Genomic DNA, 23186 nt, shown 5'->3' with positions numbered 1-23186 from the left:
TCTAACTGTGAAAAGCTGTGAAAATATCCCTTAAATGTAAATCGCTTGCTGGGAATCTGGCCAAACCAAAACATGCAGTTACAATGGGGAATAATGACAGGGGGCACTGTGAAGAGAATTGAATAGTTTAAACAAGTCAGCAAAGATTTTATCTTTTCAGCCAATTTAACAACCCGCCTCTCCAGTCTATTTATAGCTACGGGGTCTTTAATGCCTAATTCATGTTTTTTTTTTTTTATTGTTGAGGCAGCCATTGTGTTTCCGTTGTTGTCTCTACATGAACAATCCATGAGAATTAGAGCCGGATCAACCCGCTTCAAAACATTGTTTTTTTGTTTTTTTGGAATACCTGTCATATTGAAAAATCCGTTAATATTTTATCAGCAGTTAGAGTGGAGATTATTTCAAGAACTCGATAGTTTGCGATGTAAGTTTCGAGGCAGAGGCATTGGACACAGCGTACAGCGCATCGCATTTCAGCTGGAAACCAAAGACCAAGGTGTTGTTGGAGTTCCGCATCGGACCTATAAACCTCAGAAAATGTCATCTAAATAAAGTCAAAATCCCACGATACAATTACCGCGTGAACTTTTGGGGTCACTCAGCTAACGACAGGAAGTGAAGACAAACCGACATCCTGAAACAAATGTCTTGCATCAGATATCCCGCAAAGGGTCATACTTTCATTCAACCAAATACCAGTGTTCAAATAATGAGGATTAATGTTTTACAGTTACAAATGCAGCGATAACTAGAATCATTTAGTCAATCACTTAGTCTGCATTCACTGATTCGGATGGACCTACGAAAGGCAGACACTGGCCTATAAAATCTATTATCCGGGCTCTAATTCAACTAATTTATTACACATTTTGACATCAAATTGCATCTGAAGCCTTATCCGCGATAAATGACTTGTGCATAATATATCCATCAAAGTGCGACTTCTCAATGGGGCTTAGAAGGAGACATTGAGCAGTTGAACTATACGGATGGGTGGATGGATCCGATCATTGACCAGAGTAAGGCCAAGCAAACACACATTAAAGGAGCCGGCCTTATAACCTTTCAAAATACACAGTGGGGTGGAAATGCCATCCACATCAAATGAGGCTGCAGTCATGCACTTCCCTCTGAACAGACTTTCCCCTCAGCTCTGGTTGGCCAGTCGATGTCAACAGCGGGACGGACGCTACGACGCGTGACTGCATTCACCCTCTTACGGCCTGCAGTCGTTGAAAAGGCGTGAGTTTAAGGTTGTCCAGGCCATCCGAAACATAGTCTGGTCCTAAAGGACACACTTTCATCGCTGCGAGCTGTACGGTGTCAGTCGAGTGTAGGCTGCTGGCATACAGTTGATAATATCAGGGCGGCACTGACCAATATTTTTTACAGCAGCAGGTCAGATTACAGCATATGGGTCATGTTTATGGTATCGCATGTTGTGGAGGGCCCTGACAGAATGATCATCTTTCAGCTTTACCGGTTTCCTGGTAGAAACGCTTTGGGATCATCTGCTTGCCACAGGTCTTTTGCTGCTTTTGCAGAGGGCGTTCAGCCCAAAACAACTATTAACTCACAACCAGACAAAATACATCGAGTCCTGCCAAAAGTCTGTACAAAGCGGCAGGCTCGATGCATACCTATCCTTTTTATTTCCTCCTCAAATACGTGTATATGTTATGATGGGAACCCCCGGCATCTTCTTTATAGATTAATGTCTAGTGTGTGAAGACATTCTAATTCAGCCACTTCACTTTAACTTCACTTCAGACAGGCGGAAGATTAAAATAATAAAACAAAAGCCGCGGCCGACACTGACACTCAAGCATCCTTACGCCCTGCAACAAATGGATGTTTTTTTTTTTTTATGCAGCATCACCCCGTTTGGCATTTAATTCAATCATTCAAAGAGACCAGTTGAGATTGTACTTGTGGTTGTGTCTAACTGTGTCTACCAGGTGAACAAGCGGGTTTCCCAGGGTGTCAAAGCACTTCCTCGCTGAGGTAATTGATTGTCGTTATATGCTTAGAGATCCTTGAAAAACTGACAGGGAACTTGCCTTCGCCAGATCCACCAAGGTGTTGGCCTGATCGTTGAGTTTCCTCTGCTCCATCTTCACGCTGCGCAGTCTGCGTGGAGGCACAAGAAGGCGGAAACAGGAAAGAGGAGGGAAGGAGGAAGTGGGGCAAAGGAGGGAGTGAAGGTGCATAAGAGAGTGGAGCGGAAAGAGACAGGTTGTTTTTTTTTTTTTTTCGGGGGTTTATGAAAGGACAGAGAGGGCCAATAGAGAAGAGAGGAGGACAAAACATTTTTTATCAAGAGTGATCTCTCACTGATAACACGGAAAAAAAAAAAACAGGACAGTCTGCATGCATCATAAAGAGCCTGTGTTATTTACATGTATATGTATATATACATACATGGATAAATATATGTATAAATATACAAACATTCCTGGTCTTGGTCAATGCGATGCCAACCAAAACATGCAGATTACAGAAGCATACTACACTCGTTTTGAAAACTCAATACTTTGTTTATAATGTTTTGTTATGATCTTGTTCCGGTTTGATCAAGACACTGGTTATGTTGCTTTAATGACTGAGGCAGCCATTTGTACCCCCAACTAAGTTCCTCTCATCGCAGTTGAGGTCATTGACATACGAGAGATATAATTTTGTTGGCGATGAGGCCAAAAATGGCTGCACTTGACAAGGGGTGGGGATCGTTCATTTTTATCGTTAGCGATGCCGCCGTAACACCATCTGCTTAATGGTGCGAGTCTTAGTCGATACCGCCATTGATACTTCTTGTGATGCTCCGTTTATGTCAGCGTGAAGCGGTAACTGGGAGGAGTTTGAGCACATTCCAGGATACCACAGTTATGTTTTAACTGATGCGCTATGCAAAGGAGGTTCTACATCGTCTCCAGAGGGCAACTTACTCGGCACATTGTCACCATTTCGCTACATTCTATCGCATTTGCTGAAATGAAGCGTAGCTTCGGGGCAGGTATTTTCACCCGGGTTTTGCAAGGGGAGAGATTCAGCAATGTTCTCTTGTTCTTTTCAGGCCAGAAGGTTTGAGACAATATCAACAGCTGCATGTATATTGATTGTTCCTCTACAGGATCAAGGAATACTATTGTTGTAAATGGTTAATATTGGAAAAAAAACATTGTATTCCTGTTTGGCATTGTTTCTGAGCGCAAGCTTTAGTCCAATGCTGTTCTGTTGGGACCTGATCGACTCTATCGAAGCCTCATTCGCGCAATCTCGCAGTCTCAACAGCGGTATGGAGAAGCTCGAGCATTTCTTCGTTTATCGATCCTGCGGAATTCTAAACCGAGTCCAGATCCCCACCTCTAGTTTTAACAAAACCTGACGTCTTTTCCAGCAAGAATGCAATATGCTTCCATACAAGAAAAACCCCATAAGTTATGTCTCACATCAAACCACTCCCCAACCTGACCATTCAAAAATGCGATGTTTCAAAAAAAAAAAAGAAAGAAAAAAAGATGACATGCCCTTTTTTTCCAGTGCTACACGCAAGTCAGAGGCAGGACTTGATATACACACCAGTTATTCAGTAAGCGTGCAGTGACTGTGAGTGACTTTGTGCACAGTGAAAAATAAATATTCGAGAACCTGAGTGTGTCGTTTCAAATGAGTTGATGCGTGCGCTTCGGTTGACGCCACGTATAAAAGGAAGCTGTCTAATGACACTGAACATATGGCAAGATAGACATTTTATGTAACTTGTGCGATGATAGACAAGGCTTTTTTTTTTTTTCTTTCGCGATGCCTTCAACATCGTGCCTCCTTATCTCCAATCGAACGCATTATGTTAGCGCGTGCTAACGCTGATGTGAACAGTGTGTTATTGGCAGCCGTGGCATCGCGCAGCCGTAATCTGGATTTGTGAGGAGGGAAGAATTTCACTGATCAGCAAATTATGAGAAAGGATGACATTCAAGGGCATTTATTCATGTGCAAATTGGAATATCAGAGCGGAGTGAGAGTGCTCGCTTGCGGTTATGTCTCCACGGGCAAACTGTTCTGCTCACATGTATCTATTTGCTGGACTTTGTTATCCTCTACGCCCGGTGAAAGGATAGGGGATAAAAGCTAAATTGCATCTCATTAGCGTAAAACATTACGAGTGCGTTTTTTTCAATCTCCGAAACTCCTTCCTTTGGCGTCTCGCGCTCGCGGTGTCATTCGTCCTCGCATAAGACACGAAACAAAAATCAATAGCAATACAACAGCGAAATTTCAGCGTCATTAACACAGTGCCGCATGGTGTATGTGTATGTATGTGTGTGTGTGTGTGTGTGTGCGCGTGTGTGTGTTTGTGTTCACGTCATCACAAAATTATCAGGGGTGTAGGATGAGTGCTGTTAATGCAGGTTAATATAGCCTGATGCACTGCTATATTAATCATGGGTAACATCTTACAGAACGTTGTAGATGATTATGAACTGCTGGACAGGCCAACAACGCTCCAAGCTCATTCTGTGCAAGATGCTTTTTCTTTCACACGTTCTCTCCAGACAAAACCTCCACCATTGACGGCAGTGGCAAAATGTTGATGGATTTTTTTTTTTTTTTTTTTTTTTTTTGCTTTCATTCCATTCAGGGGGGATGGGAGGAAGAGGGAAGTAAATGGGACACATTGAAGTGAAAATAAAATAAAATAAAATAAACAATCTAGCATCCAGCATTTTTTTTTTTTCATTTTATTTATTCTCATTTTTTTTTTCCCCTCATAAACACACGCTTGTTTTTCATGCATGTCAAACGCAGACACGGAGAAAGAAGGGGGGACGTTGAAGAAACAGGAGGAGGATACATAGAAGACTCAACTTACTTCTGAGCTCTGCGGTGATAGAGCAAAACAAGGACAGAACACAATACAGAGTTTTAACCCCACAACATTCACGAAACGAGTGAAACCATTACACTTGTCACTGTAAGCACAGGGTAAAAAGGGATTGGGGGGAGAGGGGAAAGGGAAAAGGGGTGGGGAATAGGGAGGACCATTACAATAGATTGTAGTGTGTCGGCCTGTGTGTGTGTGTGTGTGTGTGTGTGTGTGTGGCCATGTGACTTTGTAGGTTGGTGAGTTTTACAATCACAGGAAATAAGATGTGTTAAACATTAGAGGGGATTTACAGCTATGACTGTACTTTTCCAGCAGTTTATGGCAATTCAACTGTTAAATATACACCCTTAATATTTTGTTGTAAAAATACCACTAAAAACACATGGACTGCAGGCGATAAACTGCTAACAGTATCTCTTAGTGGGAAAGCTGACTGATTCTCCTTTGTGGGCGGTGGCGAACAATTCCATTTCTAATGTGTTACGGTACATTTGCAGTACTAAGACGGGCGGCACTTACTGGTGAATGGCTTGGAGAAACTTGCGCTGGTGTTTCCGCACCTTGGCGTGATCGATCTTCTTGACCAGCTTGGTGTGTTTGTAGATGAGCCATGTTTCCCTGAGTACATTGGCAGCTGTGTTCTTCACCTGTGCAACAAGGGTCGCTCGGGTGTTAGCTCACGAGAATTTAAGTGTTTGTTTAAAGGGGGATGCAGAGTATTAAACTTGTAAAACCAAAAAGGTCAACTCACTCGCTTGCACAGTTGTGTGTCCATCATGAAGTTGTGGACATGTTTCTCAGCCTTGGTCAGCTCCAGCTTCCTGGCTACCACTGCAACTACAAGTGCAGTGCAACCAGCTCCCTGTTGTGCAAAGACATGGTCAGATGCCATTTCTTGCTCTCAATCCGGAAAAACAGAAAAAATATGTGTCAAACTGGTCCTTCTGTTATGACGAGTTGTATACACGCAGAGATTTAAGAGAATATATAAGTGACAACACCTGAACAAGAACCTAGCACAGAACTAAATGTGGCGATGAGAAAAGAAACTAAAATTCCAAATGTATAGCTCTCGCTTAGCACTCTGTTATTGGATGCTTTGGTTTTTTTTGGTTTGGATGTTAGATAGTCGTTTCTGAGAGCTAAACTGATAAATGAAAATTGAACTTCAATTTCAATTTTTTTTATGAAAATCATTTCAAAAACAGCCAGCCAAATTTTTTTCAGGAATTCTGCCATGCACCAGGGTGCATTTGTGTTTGAGGCACTTCGGTCAAACATAAATTGCTCTTTATGTTAGTCAGAAATGTGTAGTTATTGATCCAATGAATAATGGCGTAATAATAAATTAACGTGAGAATGAATATGGAGGTTCCTACCATAATCCCTGTAAGCAAACACACGCCTTTGCCACAGTACGTGTGTGGTACCATGTCCCCGTATCCAATAGAGAGGAAGGTAATTGAGATGAGCCACATGGCTCCCAGAAAGTTACTGGTCACTTCCTGTTTGTCGTGATACCTAAAGCAACAGAGATAAGCAGAAGTGGGAGACGCACAGTGAATACAACTGAGCACGGCTTCCGGAAGGCGGGCATGCTGGGGGGGGATGGTGTGGTGCCGTGTGAACCAAACAGAGGTGGTGGGTGGAGGAGGTGGTGTGGCTCAAGAGAGAGAGGAAGAAGTCGTGGTGCAAGGAGTTACTATAACTATACTGTGAGGAACGTTTTGCACACAGTCTATAAAAAGAAGGCTTCGAAGTCCATTCTGGGTAACAAAAATAAAAATATGTGTTGGACGGGTTTGAAAGAGGCGCTGTGGTTCTTTGGTATTCTTTTTCTGTAACTTGTTTCGGAATCAGAAAGTATGTGGGATAAGTCGAGGAACTTTAGCCGATGTGTGCAAAAAAAAACAGTTTCATGAAAAGGTAAATGTATTTAATTTTAAAATGTTGGTTTTTGGTGAGGAGGCTGCATTGAAAAGCCGGCCAAATCGCTTTACATTTTGGGAGACTCCTTCCAAATGGTAAAGAGGCTGGCCGTTTAGTGGCTGGATAAAGAATACCACAGGTCTGACCTGATTTTTATATGACAACCCAACAAATGTAAAGTCAATGCATCCAAAAATGCATAAACCGCTACATTAAATCAAACAAACAATTGGCTCATTGGTCACGGTTTGCTGCAAATCTTCCTCAACTTTTCTGTGCCCTCCCCTTCCCTCCCCGAGAAAGGTTTGGCAATGCAAATCATCACTTCAAACACCTTGTTTGCTGAAAATAGCCGACAGCCATGCTTGAATTGTCAGTCCAAAGGCCCACTGTGAATACGCAACGGTATTTCTATTAAAAAACTGTACAAAGCGGCATTGATGATGACATTCCCATACCTTTTGCAACAAGACCAAAGTCCATTACAAATCTGTTTGATACACCCTCGTTCAACTTGTCTGATTGCTCCCAATGGGCTGTCGAGGAGGAGATCAGAAAACGTCTCATTTTGGAATTTAAGAAAACAAAAATCAAATGTGTTTAAACACTTTGAGGCAGCTACTCGCTAACATCCAAATGACAAGGCAATATGCAGTATATATGGGACTGTATGATTTTGCTCAAGATTTTCCGTAGGGGGATTCAGACCGGGTCAATCATGAATTGCAAATTGGAGTTATCCAGCGGCGTCCCAGCGTGTGCACTCAGAAGGGCCAGAACAATCACCTCTAATTAGCACAGACGAGAACACTCGGGGCCAGACCGCGAATTTCTTACGTTTGTCTCTCCGCATCGGAAGTCACACACCTGAGGTTTTTTTTTTTTTCGTTCCGTCGGAATCCTCCCTCTCCTCCAAGACAGATCATTGTCGTCAAGTACAATGAATTAACTCAATCGCCTCATCCGCAGGTTTTTAAAAACTCCCAAGCTGAAGGTTTTTTGTTCATGCTCAAAGTCAGGGAGAGAGGGGAAGGGAGGGGAGATTCGCATTTTTTTCCTCTCGATGGCGATACGTGTGCATGTGCGCGCGCGCGCGTGTGTGTGTGTGTGTGTGTGTGTGGGTGTTGGTGTGTGGTCCGTAGGATTCAGGCTTCATAGATGACATGCAGAGAAGCAGTCTGTACAGTACCATGCAGGAATAAAAAAAGGTGTCTGTATCCTGCATGCTTCAAATCCAGTATATTGAGAGCAGGGGAGAGATGGGAAAAACCTGGGCTTGATTTTGGAGATGAAAACCACTTCTGACAAATACTGCAGTATCAGCGCATAGGGAGGGGGGTGCGTCTTCATGGACGGTGTCTCATTTGTAAACACTGGCGTGGTAGGTTTCGATGCGAAATATAGGAAGAAGCTCATTGAATTTGACAACTATGTATATTTTACCTGCATCCCAACTCACCACCATCTGCCCTTTGATAGCTGCCAGGGGACTTAACTTGATCAGCTGGCTAAACATTGTAATTACAAGTGACTAGTATGTTAATTTCATTCGGCTTGACATCACGGCACGCTGAAAGTGAGTCATGTCTCCGAGGCAGACATAAACGTGCTGCAAATTTTAGAACTGCACACAATTTATCACTGTGCAATAAAGCAGCTATCCCTCCGCTGTAAATACGATCTATAAATATACATGCGAAAACGGAGAAGCTTTTTTTTTTTTTTCGATTATGGTTTTATTGTACGTTTTCCCAGTGGCGGACGTCTTTCAGCTCGTATATTCTCCGAGACTCTGAAAGAACGAGACATCGATAGGGATACAGAGGAAAGGGATGCATGGGGAGCTGATCGATAGCGTTTTAAGGCTCTCAATATACTGTGTCAAATTTTTGAATAGCATGAAGAAGAGCTGGCACCACTTTCAACCTACTCCAGGGCAAGAGGTATACAGTCTTGAGAACAGGCCCCCAACCGTTTAATCCTCCCTGACCGACACTCTGTGAGTAGAATTCCGGCGACTCTTTCCTGAGATATTTCAGAGATGGAATTATTTGTCGCGAATAACTACCGCCATTGTCGTCCACATGAGTGCCCAACTTTCTCCGACGGGTGAGTGTTAGAGGAGGGAGAACAGACTGGACCGAAAGGTGTCCATTAAATCTATTTAAAACAGGCAGACATTGATACGGAGCAAGTTTATGGACGAGATTTCGACTTGGGCTTCACTCATGCCTTCAAACTATCGGCGATTCATTGATCGGAGCGAGCCGGTCAACCAGACACGATTTATATTTGTGGATACATACATAAGACGTGTGAGATGCATGGATTTGTGCGGCGAGTCCCGAGGGAGTACAAAGGCCATAGCCGACAGCAAATACTGCAAGCAGCCAGCAGTACAGAGACACACACCCTTACACAAATTAATAGGAACAATGGAAATGGTCACCTAAGAAAAATGACTACACTGTGTTTCCACTTTGCAAAGGAAAGTATGAATATGCCTTGGACTAAAAATGGAGAATTTCTACTTTCATTTCAAATAAAACGGGGTTCAGTTTGAACGGACCGGTGTTCACCAAAATGCAATTTGAGGAAAAAACCCAACGCCAAAAAAAATCTTTTATAAGATTAGGAACTAAGAATAGTGCGACAGTTGATGCAGACAAATCTGCAGAACCAAATCCTGCGCTGAAAACTGCGTGCACGCTCCACCGCCGTGTTTCCGCTGCTGGTTAGAAGCCATTTCCTGCACAGACTAGTCCCTGCTTTCACACCTCGCCAGACTTTCCCTCCTCTCTATTTTTTTTTTTTTTTTCGCATCAACAAATAAAGAAATAAAAGATATGTTTTCCAGCAAGAGCAGATCTTGTTGGCATGAATGAATCTGAGCGCTGCCTGCGATTGCTCGGAGGAAAAAAACCAAAAAAGAAACATGTTGTGGCATTCATTGGGGAGTTAGTTGGATGCTGTAAACACGAGCAGATTAAACTCAAAGTGATGATGACCTCATTTAAATAAATAAACAAATAAATAAATAGATAATAAACCGAACCTGTTTGGAACCGTGCGGGCGGCGTGCAAAGCAAGCGAGTCGCTGGGAGCAGCGGCGTTTTCGACTTGGACCGTGGCCACGTTATGACATTTACATTTTAGGATGCACCTCTGGGATACAAATTTAAGCTGCCGCTGAGACACATGATTCATTCTGAAACAGGGAAACCGTGAGCTTGTCTGTCCTGTGGTTAGCTGATAGAGAAATCAAGGGTTTTGACTTCCTCGTATTTGCAGGCCTTCTATATTTACAGGTGTAACCTCCTTTTTAAGAGCGGGTCAGACACAAACCGTTCCCGGAACCGCCTCCTCAAGCGGGGAAAGCAAGGCGGTCACGTGACGTGATTCTATTCAATAAGCACACACTCACGAGTTCACGCTCATGCACCGATTCCGCTGGCCGTGTCCCCTGCCTCTATCCCGTCGCTGGTCTGCCGTGTGACGGATGAGCTTTGGGATTGAATAGCAGGGGAGGTCACGAGAACCGTTACGTCCTGATTTCGAGAAGCGTGAAACAACTGCATCGTGTCAACGCCGCCGGTTGGTGAGCGGCGCTCTGAGCGTACAGGCCGAGTTTTTGTACGCATATTTATGTCACAGGGGTGACTTTACTACAACTTTACTCGTTGCCGTTTTCACCGTATTGGTGGTAAATCTCGACCGCAACTTAGTTTCTCGAGGGTTTTTTTTTTTTTTTTTTTCTTCAGCGATTCATCGAAGCCAGGACCGGCTTAGCTGTCGTCTCGCATAAACGACAAACCCGCCGAGCTCGTAGTTCATGTCACTGTCCAATTCATCCCGGCCCCTTCCATTCATCTGATTTCCCCCGGGTTCTGCAATAACCCGGCCAATCACACCTGCTCATCCACTCAAGGGTGGGTTTGATATAAGGACTGGCGAAGGAATGACAATGGGCATTTCTCATAATCTGCTGTATTACTGGGTGTGACTGGGCTACATGCAGTCTGCTGCCTCTCAGTGCCGCGTCACGTGTCCCATGATCCCGATCACTTGTGTTGAACCATAGAACGGTCACTTACAAGTTTTTCTGTCATCCAGTTGTTGTGCTCTGTGGATCTAACTTATCGCGGGCAAATAATGTAATTCGTCTTCTAATAGTTTTAAGTTTTTTGCTGAGGATGTAATGGCGAGAAGGAAGTGTTCGTTTTTGGAGTCCAAACTTTCTCCGGTTGACTTGATGACACACTTGATTCGACATTGTATAACCAAAACACATTATTCACTTTTCGCCGTCGCCCTTCCTGTCATTTCTGAAAACGGAAAATCAAGGGCCTTTCAATCACCGCAGTGGTTTTGTTTGCGTGTAAACAGACAAAATAGAGGACACGAGAGTCAGACAAGGTGGTCACACACCTGCGTTCCTTGGCCTCCAGTCCAAGTTTATCTCCGGTCAGCAAGTCCTCAAACACTCAAACCGTTGAAGGGGCTCAATGTCTAGTTGCCCAAATCAAAAGTGGCATTTCTTGATTTACACCTCAGCCAAGTTATATGAAGTGCAAACCAAAGATAGTAATGATTTAGTATGTTGCAGATAGCAGATAACATCTCTGTAGCCAAACACAACTGCCTGCACTACCTACTGTTCACTACCTAACTGTTGTTATTACCGAGGAGGAAACAATATAGCCGAACATACTGCGTATCCATGTAAAAGTTTTGATTTGCTTTGCCAGGATATGGTTCTTATTTTGCTTTTTCATGAGAACTTGGTCTCCCATGCTAGTAAGCGTGTGCGCTTGTCATTTCGCCAGGGACAATGAAGTCAAATTCTGCGAAATAATCTATACACACACGCACACACACATATGCATGAACACCTTTTTCCTGGTATGACCTGGTGCCCCCTTTTGTGATTTACAAGCCAAGCAGACAGGAAGTCTTGGTCACAAAGCTCCTTATCTTACTGTTTCAGCGCGACAGCAAGGCTCTGTCTCTGGAATCAGATAGCAAGTTTTCCATTCCAGGGCTTCCATGGTGAAGTTATCCCAAGTTGGCGTGCCAGTCTCTGCTCACCCTCAACACCGAGGACACCTGCGAATACACCTGTGCCCATCTCCTTAACAGTTCCGTTTAAACTCAACAGCCATTCTACTCTCAGAATTAACATGTTTAAGAGAATTCATCAGTCACTGGGTAGGATTCGTCTGCATCGCGGGAAACTTAGCGTCCGACCTTGGAGGGACACAGACAAACAAACCCCTGCTCAAACTCCGACAGCAACACAACACACCCAAATGTTTTCCTTCAAAACTTTAAGGTAGTGCGAACTGTACCCCTCTAATCTACCAACATCTACAAAGTAAATACATGTACAAACAGATTTTTGGGCAAAGACCGTATATGAAATAACCAGTGTAACGTCACTGTGTGACAAGGGGAATCTCAATTTGAATCCCTCAAGTGTGCCTTCTGTTTCTTTTGATATGTATTTTTTAAAATCAGCAGCGGCTCTTTCTAGGTTCTCAAAGTCCCTTATACTAGGCTGTCGGTCAGCGGTGTGTCACAATTTAAAAGGCCTCCTCTTTATCTTACTAAACACGTCTCAGACAAAAAGATTAGCACTTAAACGATTTTGCCAGCTGTTTTTCTAACAGTTCATCAATACCTTGACCTATTGGTACTAGGTGATCCGTGGAGGGAGGAAAAAGGAATCATTTTCTAAGCCAGTGCTGGGAAAGAGAAGAGCGGACCGCAAGTGGCTAGAACACATATACGGTGAAGCGGACAAAATAATCAAACGAGGTGTTGTTATATATTCATATTCGATTGCGTAACTTGTCATAGTATATTTGGCTTTGCGTGTGTTCCTTGAAAATAAACACTTAATTACCAGTTGTGCATTGGCACACCAGACGGCCGCCAATTTCTAATATCCACACAGTAATACAGAGAAAATAAATCAGGGGGAAAAAAAAAAACTTGCGTTACCAGAATTTGTTTTTTTCGGTGGCACTCTTGTACAAGCTCGAGGGGACAAACAGGCTATTAGAAGCCCAATATTTCTGCGGTTGTTTGTGTTTTTCTTTCTCCGAACAAGAAGAAAAAAAAAAAAAAAGCCAAAACAAATCATGACAGCTCCAAATTCAGCATCAATTTATATTACAGCAAATTCTCTGATCTTTGCAGTGACTGAACACAAGTATTTTTAGCAGATGGGAACCGTGTCGCAGACTGGCTGGCTTTAAATCTGAGTGAAGTTACAGCTGATGTTTGGTTTTAAAAAAGACTTTTCTTGGAGCCGTGCACCTGCAGTGAGATAAACCGACGAGCCAGATTTGAAATACGGCTACATGCGGTCCCATTTGCCGATGTGATAGGAAATAACAATGTGGTTTAAATCTACGTTAAATGACTGCTTCCCCCTGTGGGAAAACGAGTCCCGTGACAACTGTCGATTGACATTCCAAGACCTAAGGTGATCCATGAAGGTCACAGAAAAGTCAAGGTCATATATTGTTTTTCCATCCCGCCTGTCGGGTTTCTAGATAATATCATATATCCTCATCGATTTAAAGCTAACTTTAAAATAAGTTGTTACGTTGATTGGGCAGGCGCGGCCTCATAGCGAGTAAAACAACTGATTATTTTTAATTCTAAAAGGACAAATTCACGCAAGGTTGATTTATTTTTTTCTTTTTAATCAGATCGTTCGGTTGTAGAATAAAGACCCACCCGGGAGCAGCTGAATGAGCACAACTGGCCAGTAGCTAGTCAAGTGGGAAAAAAACACCATTTCATGCTCCCTCCATTGTCTGGTGTCATCAAGGGGAAAAATGCAAATGGGGCCATCATTTCAACTGCATTCAAACACAGTCCAGGTGATAAGAGAGCAGGACCCCACTTGAGTAACCATCTGTGTTTGCAACTTTTTTTAAGCTCTGACTTATCAATATTGATTTTCAATTATCTGATGATCCATGATTTAAAATGAATGTTGCCCAAAGGGAATCGATCATGCAAGATAATACTGCTACTGTATTGAGGCCAACATTCGGCAAAGCACCATTTACCATTTGGTTCCAGGCAGGTATTAGCCACCGTAGGATGAGCTGGGAATAATAAATATAAAATATAAATAAATATAAATATGAATAAAATATAAAATTATAAAGATGCGTTCGCAAAGCTCCACCGAGAGCTGAATTTCACCGTCAAGGCATTTCATCAGCGTTACAAGTACCATTCATATCCGATTCAAGCTGCTTTCTCTTGGCTTAGAGAAAAGATCAGTACTAGTTCACACCATCCACCTCAGTGCAGATTGCATCTTGGTGCGATTGTTACCTCCGGATTATCTTGTATGCAGATATTCCTCGCGGAGACTCTATATTCACAGTCAACACAACACATTATCGTATCACACCATTAAGACCACGAAGAATCTTCCTGTCCTTGAGGTAGGCAACAGTTCAGGGGAAACCAAACCGTCTCTTGTTGCAAAAACCGAGATTTCACAGATAAATCTGCAAACAGTTCGATACGTTTACAGCCTCGGTCCGGTCCTTCGTTGCTGAGGTGCAGCCACACTGATCCGTCCAGCTGCCCACTGCCGTTTATTCTCAATTGCGGAGTGTCAGGTTTTCTCTACTGACCGAACCTGTCGTCGTTTCCTAGCTAGTAGAATGAGAGGATATATGTTTTTAATCCCAACCCCATGCTGCTACGTTCTCGATATTCAGTCAAGACATCAATGGGAAAGCTTTCAATTATGTGTGTTCATTCGTGAATCGGTGGATTTTTCTTTCACCGAAATGTTGTGAGATTAAGATAAGACATTTGGAATGCTTGTTACCCTTCCTAGCTTCTCACTTATTGCCAGAACATTTCGGAGTCTGGATGTCAGATTTAGGGCGTAGGTGTAACCGACTAGTAACTCAATCCCGATAATCCGAAACTGTACTCTGAAGGAAAGAAGGCTAAACTTTCTGAAAGCTTGTCCTTTGCATAGCCTACGGGTCCTTGCTGGTGAGGCGAGGTGAGAAAGGGCACTCTCACATCGCCTCGAAACACAGCCCTTTGTTTCAGATAACAGAGTTAGAGCCGGAGACTGAGAGAATTAGATAACTTTTTAAGCGAAAAAGAAGGGAGAAACCAGGTAGGCAGGCAAGGCATGCATGAAAGTGTTTAACTGAGTCCTAGACGGATTAGGCCTGCTCGGGTAAGGATGGATAAGGGAAGGCAAAGGGACAGGGAGTCTGTCGTGGGGAGAGATGAGGGAAAACTGCAAAGCATGCCACGTTAGATGGGTTCAGTAGGAGATCTGCAAGGGATCAGTCAGGAGTAGGAGAGAGAGGGAGGGAGTATTATGGTAGTGAGGGGAGAAGCCAAAAGAGCTTAGTTAAGGAGCTTAGTTGAGGTAGGTTAGCTCCGACGATGGGCCGTATTGAGAAAGAAGGGAAAGGGAGCTAATGTCCAGCATTAGATCATCTACCGTTGCATTACTCTCAACTCCCAGCCCCTCCCTCCGCCCCACAATCCCTCTACATCTCCCTGCTGGTGTGTCTTTCATTCCCCCCATCTAAGCATTTTCCAGGTAACTCCGTGCTCGTCCAATCTCGCGCCGTGCTGCCGTTTCGCGCTGGGCAGCGTGGTGAAGGCGACAGGTAACGGAAGTTACTTAAAAACAGCACTTTGGGAAACAAGCGCCTCATTCTTTTTTTTTTTTTTCTTTAATCCTAAATGGGATTGAAATGTAAACATGAAAACTTTGCATGCTGTTTGGATGTTTACTAGAGGAGGGGGCTGAGGGAGACGACAACTGGTCCACGGGTGTGAACGAGAGAGTGGAGACGCCGCAGAACAAATTCCTCCTTGCATCGTGTCTCTGTTCAATCCATCGCACAACAATGGGAACCAATGTCCTCACTTACCTGCCTATTAAAGGACAGTTACACTACTCATCCCTGTCAGTTGAAATCATTGCCCTGCTGCGAGTAACACACACCCCCAGCGCTCAGCCAGACGCTACATTAAAGTGCAGACAGTGACTTGACATCTGTCCTTTCCTTGGACTGTCTGTGGGATACAGGAGACAAATTGTCTTCTCCTCTGGAGCTCAAAACTTTCGCACCAGACAAAAGTCTGTGGAAAAACCATTAGAATAGCGTTCGATTAATTTTGTGAGGGAAGACACATAATGAGATGGTAATGAAAGAACAAAAGGGTTTTTGCTCCTTGACACATCTTTGGCGTTGCTGCTAAAAAGACTTTTGTACAATATGGATCTATAACAATTGCATAAGGAGACGGAGAAAAAAAATAGAAGAGACAAATTGCCCCCTGGCAGACTTGTGAAGGTGACTCGAAGGAGCTGCTCCATTTTAGCTCAAATTTCCTCCTCCTCCTCCTCCTCCTCCTCCACCATCAGCCCCTACTGGCCTAACACGAAATAGTTAGCCAAGAGACGCTTGCTTCAAAGTGCTGCTCATACCGTTGCTCTCTGCTCTGTTCCTGGTGAATAAAAGCCTGGAGGGATCCTGTTTTTCCTTAGCAGAAGGTTGGTGCCACCATCGTGCCAACCAGAGGCCCTACCTCCTTTTGCCTTTCAGTTTTTTTTTGAAAAAGATGACCAATTTATTGTTTTTAGAGGGGCTGCCCCTCCCCCCCCGCCAATACACCCCCCTGCCCCCCATAAAGCCCACGTTGGGCAGCAGTGGCGCCAGCTCGGTGCAAAATGATTGTTTTTTTTTTTTTTGTTCGTTGTTTTTTTTTCCACGGCTAGAGAACGAGGACTCACATGGTATCCCTATGGAGCAGCATAGTGGGGAAATAGAAAGTACAACAAAACATTATACAAACACACACACACATGCACACACATACCCACATGTGCATGTCTGCACCCATCCGTAGTAACACTCCCATCTGAACACGCATGTTAATCGTACACTGAAAGCAAAATACTAATGGCATGCACTGGAAAGTGTGGCCACAGACTGTGCGTGTGTGTATGTGTGTGTGTGTGTGTGTGTGTGTGTGTGTGTGTGTGTGTGTAAGAAAATTAATCTATCGAAAGTCTGTCAGTTGTAATCGTTTATATAACTCCATATTTCCAAAGAGACCCCAGCACACTGTCAGATTAGGGTCCGCAAATGTGGCTTTCTCTGGTTGTCAGTCATATAAATATGCAGCTATAAATGGCCATCCAAGAATATTCTACAGCCACATCCAGAAATTAGAAAAAAAAAAAGTCACCACTGTGATTCACGCCAGACCACATGTCACTTTGAGACATGTCCCGACCTCAGGCTGACTTGAGCTGTTGTGTCAGATACACCTCACTCTCCCGATCAGGAGGGGCCTCTAAAGGTCGGCGGTCAGCCGATCTTGTCATTGCTGGTTTAGAGCCCACCTTCCAACTACGGGAGGTGCTAAGGGGATCCCGGGGGGGTCGGGAGTGTGACGGGAGGGCGGTTAGTCAAGAGGAGGGGGTGCACGGGTGGGGTGAGGGGGTTTAGAGGAGAGGCGGGATAAGGGAGAGGGGGTATTTAGTAAGAGCAGGCAAGGTGGGCTGCAGCCATTGGCTGAGCGTCTGTAATCAGGACATGTGAAGCAAAGCTTTCCCCTCAGCCGATGTTTAACTTTGACGTAGCGGCTAATGGACGGCGTCGCACCGCCGCCGATTTTTCCCTCGTCCGCCCGCCCCACTCGAGTCCGCCCTCCGCTCTCCCAGCTATGCAAACTTTAAGATATCAAAGCTGGCATTAACGTCCCATTCCCCTATGTAAATGCAAAACGAGAAAGAAGAAGAAGAAGAAGAAGAAGAAGAAGAAGAAGAGGGGGAAAAAAAAAAAAGCTGCTCATTTTTCCCTGCCTCTTTCATTTTCTGGGAGAAATCGTTTGCCGCCCCCTTGAGACGAAGCCTGACGTGCAGTTTTGGGTAGAAAACGGGTTAGGGGATCCTGGGGGCTGCTCTGCATTACGAAAACAAACCATTCAGCAAACAAACAATTAGACACTCATGAATTATGGACAAACCGTCTAAAATAGCGATAAAAACAAGGGCTGGGGAGTTGTGGAGTGATTGCTTAGCTAATGACTAATATGTCAGGATGTTTTAAAACAGGCAGTTGAGTAGTGCGTGGGCTGTCTGCGAGCACATAAGCCTTCCTGTACACACGTGTACAGTGTTTATATGTAATCTACCTTAATGATCCCACACATGTCTGTGGATCAAAGTGCACAATGAGTGAGGGAAGACAAGGCACCACTGAGAAGTGCAGAACGAAACAGAGAGTGAAGGGAAAACCAAAAAAAAAAAAAAAAAAAAGGAATCCACAACACATGATTGTGTGTCAGCCATTTTGTTTTCCAAATTGACCACGGCCAACTTCGTGATTCATAACCCTTTGTTTACCTCTCACAGACGCGCACAGTCCATGCAGCAATGATCCAGGACGATATACTGAACACCAGCAGAACAGTTCCCGGACAGATGGTCATGAGAGTCTTCATGACAAATCGCGTGTTGAAGTTAATCTTGTTGAGGGCGCCGATGCTGCGGGATGAAGCGTCCGTGAACAGCTTGCTGTGAAGCAGCATGACCCTGCCGATCAGGTAGAGTCTCAGGAACATGGGGATGGAGAGGATGATGTCCACGTCGGCGTCGGCCACCGACGGTGTGTATGTAAAAGCCAGCCGCGCCGTCCACGTGAAGACGTACTGGCCTGGGATGGGATGGATGGCACACACCAGCAGCTCCAGAACTATGAAGAAGATCCGCTCATAGGTCATGGCTATCCTCCAGTCGTCCGCACCGTTGTCGACCATAAACAGCTGAGGAAAAAAAAAAACGCGTGTAAGTGTTTGCTCCCCAACACGTTGTCAATGTGAAGGATTTAGCGTTCTCCGAATTTTTCATGTGATTCCAGTCATACTGAGGAATTTTACAGACAAAATCCAGGTGTGCCTTCAAGAAAAATAAGAAAACTGAGGTGAAACAAATCCACAAAAGGCTAAAACCGATTTACTTAAAATCATTAAATGATATATAAAGATACCCGATAGAAATGAGGCTCTACTTGGTAATGAATAGGCTCTGCAGAGAAGCTAATGGAATAACCAGCTAAATTGTCATCTCCTTATTTGTAGTATTTTGCCGAAGTAAATAATCACGCTTCAAAAATCGGGCCAATCTTGGCTAAAAAAAAAGGTACTTTTGAATTCCCTGGATTGCCGGGCTCTAATAATATAATAGATATCAACTGGTTAGTGCATTTAAATCCGACAACACGGTTGTTGTTTCTATTGTCGTCGTCATTGTTCTTTCCGTACGGTAAAACACTTTTTCCGGCGTCGGCGGAACTATCACCAAACTGATCTCAAACAGCTGCCGGTAAAAGGATTTCGTGATTAAAGTTCAGTATTTTTCTCGGAGGTGGACTCACCTGGATTTCCCGGGCATGGTACATTATTATAAGACCAAGCAATATAACAGTGGAAAGGCTGATAAGGCATTTCAGTGCAAATGAGTATGAAGATTCCTAAAAGTGAGAGACAAAGACATGAAGAGATTGTTAGATACAGCCAATGGATTAGGACATTTTTTCAGATCTAAATAATCAAACACATCCATGCGTTGCATTCATGAGGAATGGATGTTTTCCATATATCTTTATCGGACTCCATGTTGTAACGAAGACCTTACGTTACTCCTCGTCAACAAAGTGACTCTGAGAATACTTGCTTTCATATCCGCTGCAGGTTTGAAGAAACATGTTAAGCGCACAACAGCACACACACACACACACACGCACAGACACACATGCACAAACTACTTATTAGGTAACTGAGAGCCCATAATGGGGTTTACACGCAGTCAGGACGTGGGTAAACACCGCAGCTGCAGGTGTAGGTGCAGCCTGATATTATCTGTCCCCCACCATCTAAAGTACCTATTAATCAAAGCCCAGCACTAACAGGGGGGACTTTCCATTTAATGGCAGGTGCAGAAAAGGCAAGGCTAGCATTAGCGGGCAGGGGGTGTGGAGGGAGGGGGGAACCACGCAAACGTTGTGGGTGATAAATAGACCAGCTGGGTGCCAGAGCCGCAGCGTTCGGTGTGTTTTTATGTGCGCGCGTGCGTGCTGACCGTAGATCTCGGAAATGAAAACCCGTATTACGTGGTCCAAGGCTCTCGGCGTGGTAACATGCCATTTGATAAATTCGTTTAACGGCGCCGGCGTAAGGATGCCGCTCTGCGGCAGGACAGCGATCGCAAGGTTGTTAGTGTAATAACACCGCTGACAGGGAGTGACGAAAACAAGCGGAAATATCATTCATAATTATCAGAGCCGTGATAGCGAGTGTGAGCTGCTCAATATTCCTCTTCTCCTCCCGCGGTCTATATTACCAAATATATTTTTAGCTATCAACTAGATTGCTTTGCCCCTCAGGTCGGCAACATGTTCTCAAGACATTCTAATGTCTGAAATTGTTTTGAGAAGTCCCTGGTGAAATAACATTGAGTAAACCAATTAATCCACCTGCCAGAGGTTCAAGGATTTTTCAGTCCCAGAGCTCCCCCACCTCTTAACGTGCTTCCCCCCTCCAGGGCTTAGAAAACCTTGACTGAGCCTCAAGTGTCCGCTATCTGATGTGATGTGGGATGGAAAATGGACCATCACGCCACACGCTGGCTGTCAGGTGTGGGAGTGGTGTCGCGCCGCTCTGAGCCGTGAGGTCATTTCCACTTTGGCTGAATTTAGCTTGACGAATGGACCGAGCCCCTCTCAGTAACACGCTGACATTCTTAAAGCCTCCTAAATCATTATGGAGTACCACCCTGACATACTATGTCAAGCCAACGCACACACACACACACACACACACACACATGGGCGCGGGCGCGTTGGCATTTTAAGCACTGCAACTTTTAACTGCAGTTATCTTTCCGCCGTTTTAATTTCATCTGAGTAACGTTGAAAACCTCCATGAATTCAGAGGGGGGCAGGGCCGGGGTTGGCCCAGCCAATGGCGTCAAGCCCATTCCGCGTAGTTTCAGCTTGTTTTATGGCTTCATCAGTCCGCGGCGACGCAATAATTTCTCCCGGAGCGAAATTAGTGCCGCGTCGTTTCGACAGCTGAACCAGCAAAAATGTAAAATCCGCACGATGTGGGGTCCGATGTCTGAACTGACATTTTTCCGACATTAATTTGAGGTCTTACTAATGTTGAATATATGTCTTCCTGGCCCGATTTTAATTGATGCCCGGCGCAGCCGGTTGTCAAAAACTCCTCAGCGCACCGACGCGTTGAAATTAGCTTTGCATGACAACATTTAAAGGCCGCCAAAATGTCAATGAAGGCGGACCCTACATATCAAAACGGCGTTAACGGGTTGGTCGTCATTTGCAGCGACGGCGGCTCCAAATATCGATCCGACTCCAGGCCACGTTCACGCTAATGTCTGGGAGGCTACTTGAGCTAACATTTCAAATATCCAATACTCACAGGCTGGATTTTCTTCTAATGATACAAGCATGATCAAGTTTAGGACCCAAAGTGCGATAAATTTATCGTCAATCACGAACGGCAAAGAAAAAAGGTTATAAAAAGATGAACCTCACTCAGTTTTGTCTTTCTGCTTTGAAAGCAATCGTCAACGTTGCGAAACGTCACAATTGTTAATCTAAAAAACCCACCGAACCCCAAAACCTCAACCCTGGAAATCATAAACTTGGCTCTGCTGATGAATCCTGCCTTTTGCCAGGAAAATAATGTTTAATCAGCAAATTTATCGAGGTAATTACATGTTTGTTATTGAAGTTTGGGTTTGCAGTTTTGTTGAACCGGACCCAATCGGGCCGAGGAGTGGTTGCCGTATTTTGCATACAGGGGTAAAAATAATAACACACTTCAATGTGGTGGATTTCAGTACAAGCACTACTACCCCTGCAACCTCTGTAATAAACAGGAAATAGAATTATTGCCTTCCCCAAAAAGTTCCCAGCTACAGTGAAGTCACTACAGTCAGTGCAGTGCATTGAAGAGGTTTATCTTTTTTAAAAAGAGCAGGGAGCGTCGCGAGTTCTTTTCTGTCGGAGGGGTCGGCACTGGCCGACCTGGGTTGCTTGTGGGGAGAAACACTAAAGAGCTGTCATTCCCTGTCCAACAATACAGCGGGACGCTGTAGTGTCCTTGTCCATTAAAAGACCGAGAATCAAATTCTTGGCACCGCTATATTTTATTAAACCCTGTCCTGCGTTCATCATCTTGTCACAATGTGTGTCTGCAGCAACTGGTCGATGGGGAAAAAGTGTGGATGGGGTCATTTTTTTTTTTCAAAAATTCTAATATCTGTTGCCGTCTGCGACAGAAATGTAGAACTACGATGAATATTGGACTCCTAAAGCAACTCCAGTTTAAAGTTTTTTAAAGATAAATACAGCAGCGGGGGTGCATTAGTGACAAGGAGTAACTATTGGGATGCTGCCAAGATATACAGTATACCCTTGTTTTTCGCGGGGGTTACGTTCCAAAAAGAACCCGTGATAGGCAAAATCCGCAAAGTAAAAACCTTTATTTTTTTTACAATTATTATACAATTAAATACTCTATTATGCATTGCTGCTGTCGTCCTTATGTTTTTTTCTTCCTTCTTTATGGAACGAACGGAAGATTCATTAATTCCGTAATGCCGACCTACAGCCGCATAGCTTTTACCTTCCCTTAGCATGTCCAGAAGTTTAACTTTATCTGCGATCGATAGCACCTTCCGCTGCCTTTTGGGCCCTGCCGCAGGTCCAGAGCGTTTTGTCAACATTATGGATTTCAGAGAAACTCCAAATTGCAAGAGAATTTGCACGAACGTAATGAAAATTTGGCATGCTGTTTTACGTACGTGTACATATTAAACTGCAACGTTATTGACGCACAGGTAGAGAAGAAGCGGAGTGACTTTTTAGCCAATCAGAATGCAGAACACAGTGCACGATGCAAATCCGCGAAGTAGCGAAAAGTGAACCGCGTTATAGCGAGGGATCACTGTACAGCGATATTATGGTCATTTATAAAGCGCCATTATGTTCTTTCGCCGTGTATCACACAGCTTCGTAACCGTATCTCAATTTGATTTTGAGCAAAAATTAAAAGATATTATCTAAGTTGCCCCAGCTCAGTTGGGAGAGCAGGCATCCTTCTGATCCAAAGGTCGGCGGTTCGATTCGGTTCGGTTCGATTCCCGGCTCTACCTGTTTGCACGCGACAGCGTCCATTGACAAAAACCCCAAGTTGCTCCTGTCGGCCTTATTAGCGCCTTACAGGGCATCGCCTGCTGAATGTGCGTGGGAATGGG

At 44.2% G+C, this 23186-nt stretch overlaps 1 protein-coding gene across 5 annotated transcripts in view; it reads right to left on the bottom strand.

The window, feature by feature from the left end:
* kcnn1a (potassium intermediate/small conductance calcium-activated channel, subfamily N, member 1a) overlaps window positions 1-23186 on the bottom strand; it is a 54766-nt gene that overhangs the window by 5425 nt on the left and 26155 nt on the right. For 2 of the 5 annotated variants that reach the window (XM_086172776.1, XM_086172780.1), the window contains exons 3-9: window positions 19279-19374; window positions 18249-18667; window positions 16629-16637; window positions 6268-6409; window positions 5640-5750; window positions 5408-5535; window positions 2064-2133 (exon numbers count right to left, since the gene is read on the bottom strand). In XM_086172776.1, the coding sequence (XP_086028902.1) occupies window positions 2064-2133; window positions 5408-5535; window positions 5640-5750; window positions 6268-6409; window positions 16629-16637; window positions 18249-18667; window positions 19279-19374 (975 nt within the window). Of the gene's footprint in view, window positions 1-2063; window positions 2134-4632; window positions 4974-5407; window positions 5536-5639; window positions 5751-6267; window positions 6410-16628; window positions 16638-18248; window positions 18668-19278; window positions 19375-23186 lie in introns of those variants that run through there. The other 3 variants (XM_086172778.1, XM_086172779.1, XM_086172777.1) reach the window with 3 other exon arrangements.

The sequence above is a fragment of the Fistularia commersonii genome, chromosome 25 (assembly GCF_037954325.1).
Source record: "Fistularia commersonii isolate RoL2024-O1a breed Wild chromosome 25, RoL_Fcom_v1.0, whole genome shotgun sequence".
NCBI classification, from domain to species: Eukaryota; Metazoa; Chordata; class Actinopteri; order Syngnathiformes; family Fistulariidae; genus Fistularia; species Fistularia commersonii.
Note: the sequence above shows the minus strand (reverse complement) of the source record. Positions and strands in the feature narration are given on the sequence as shown.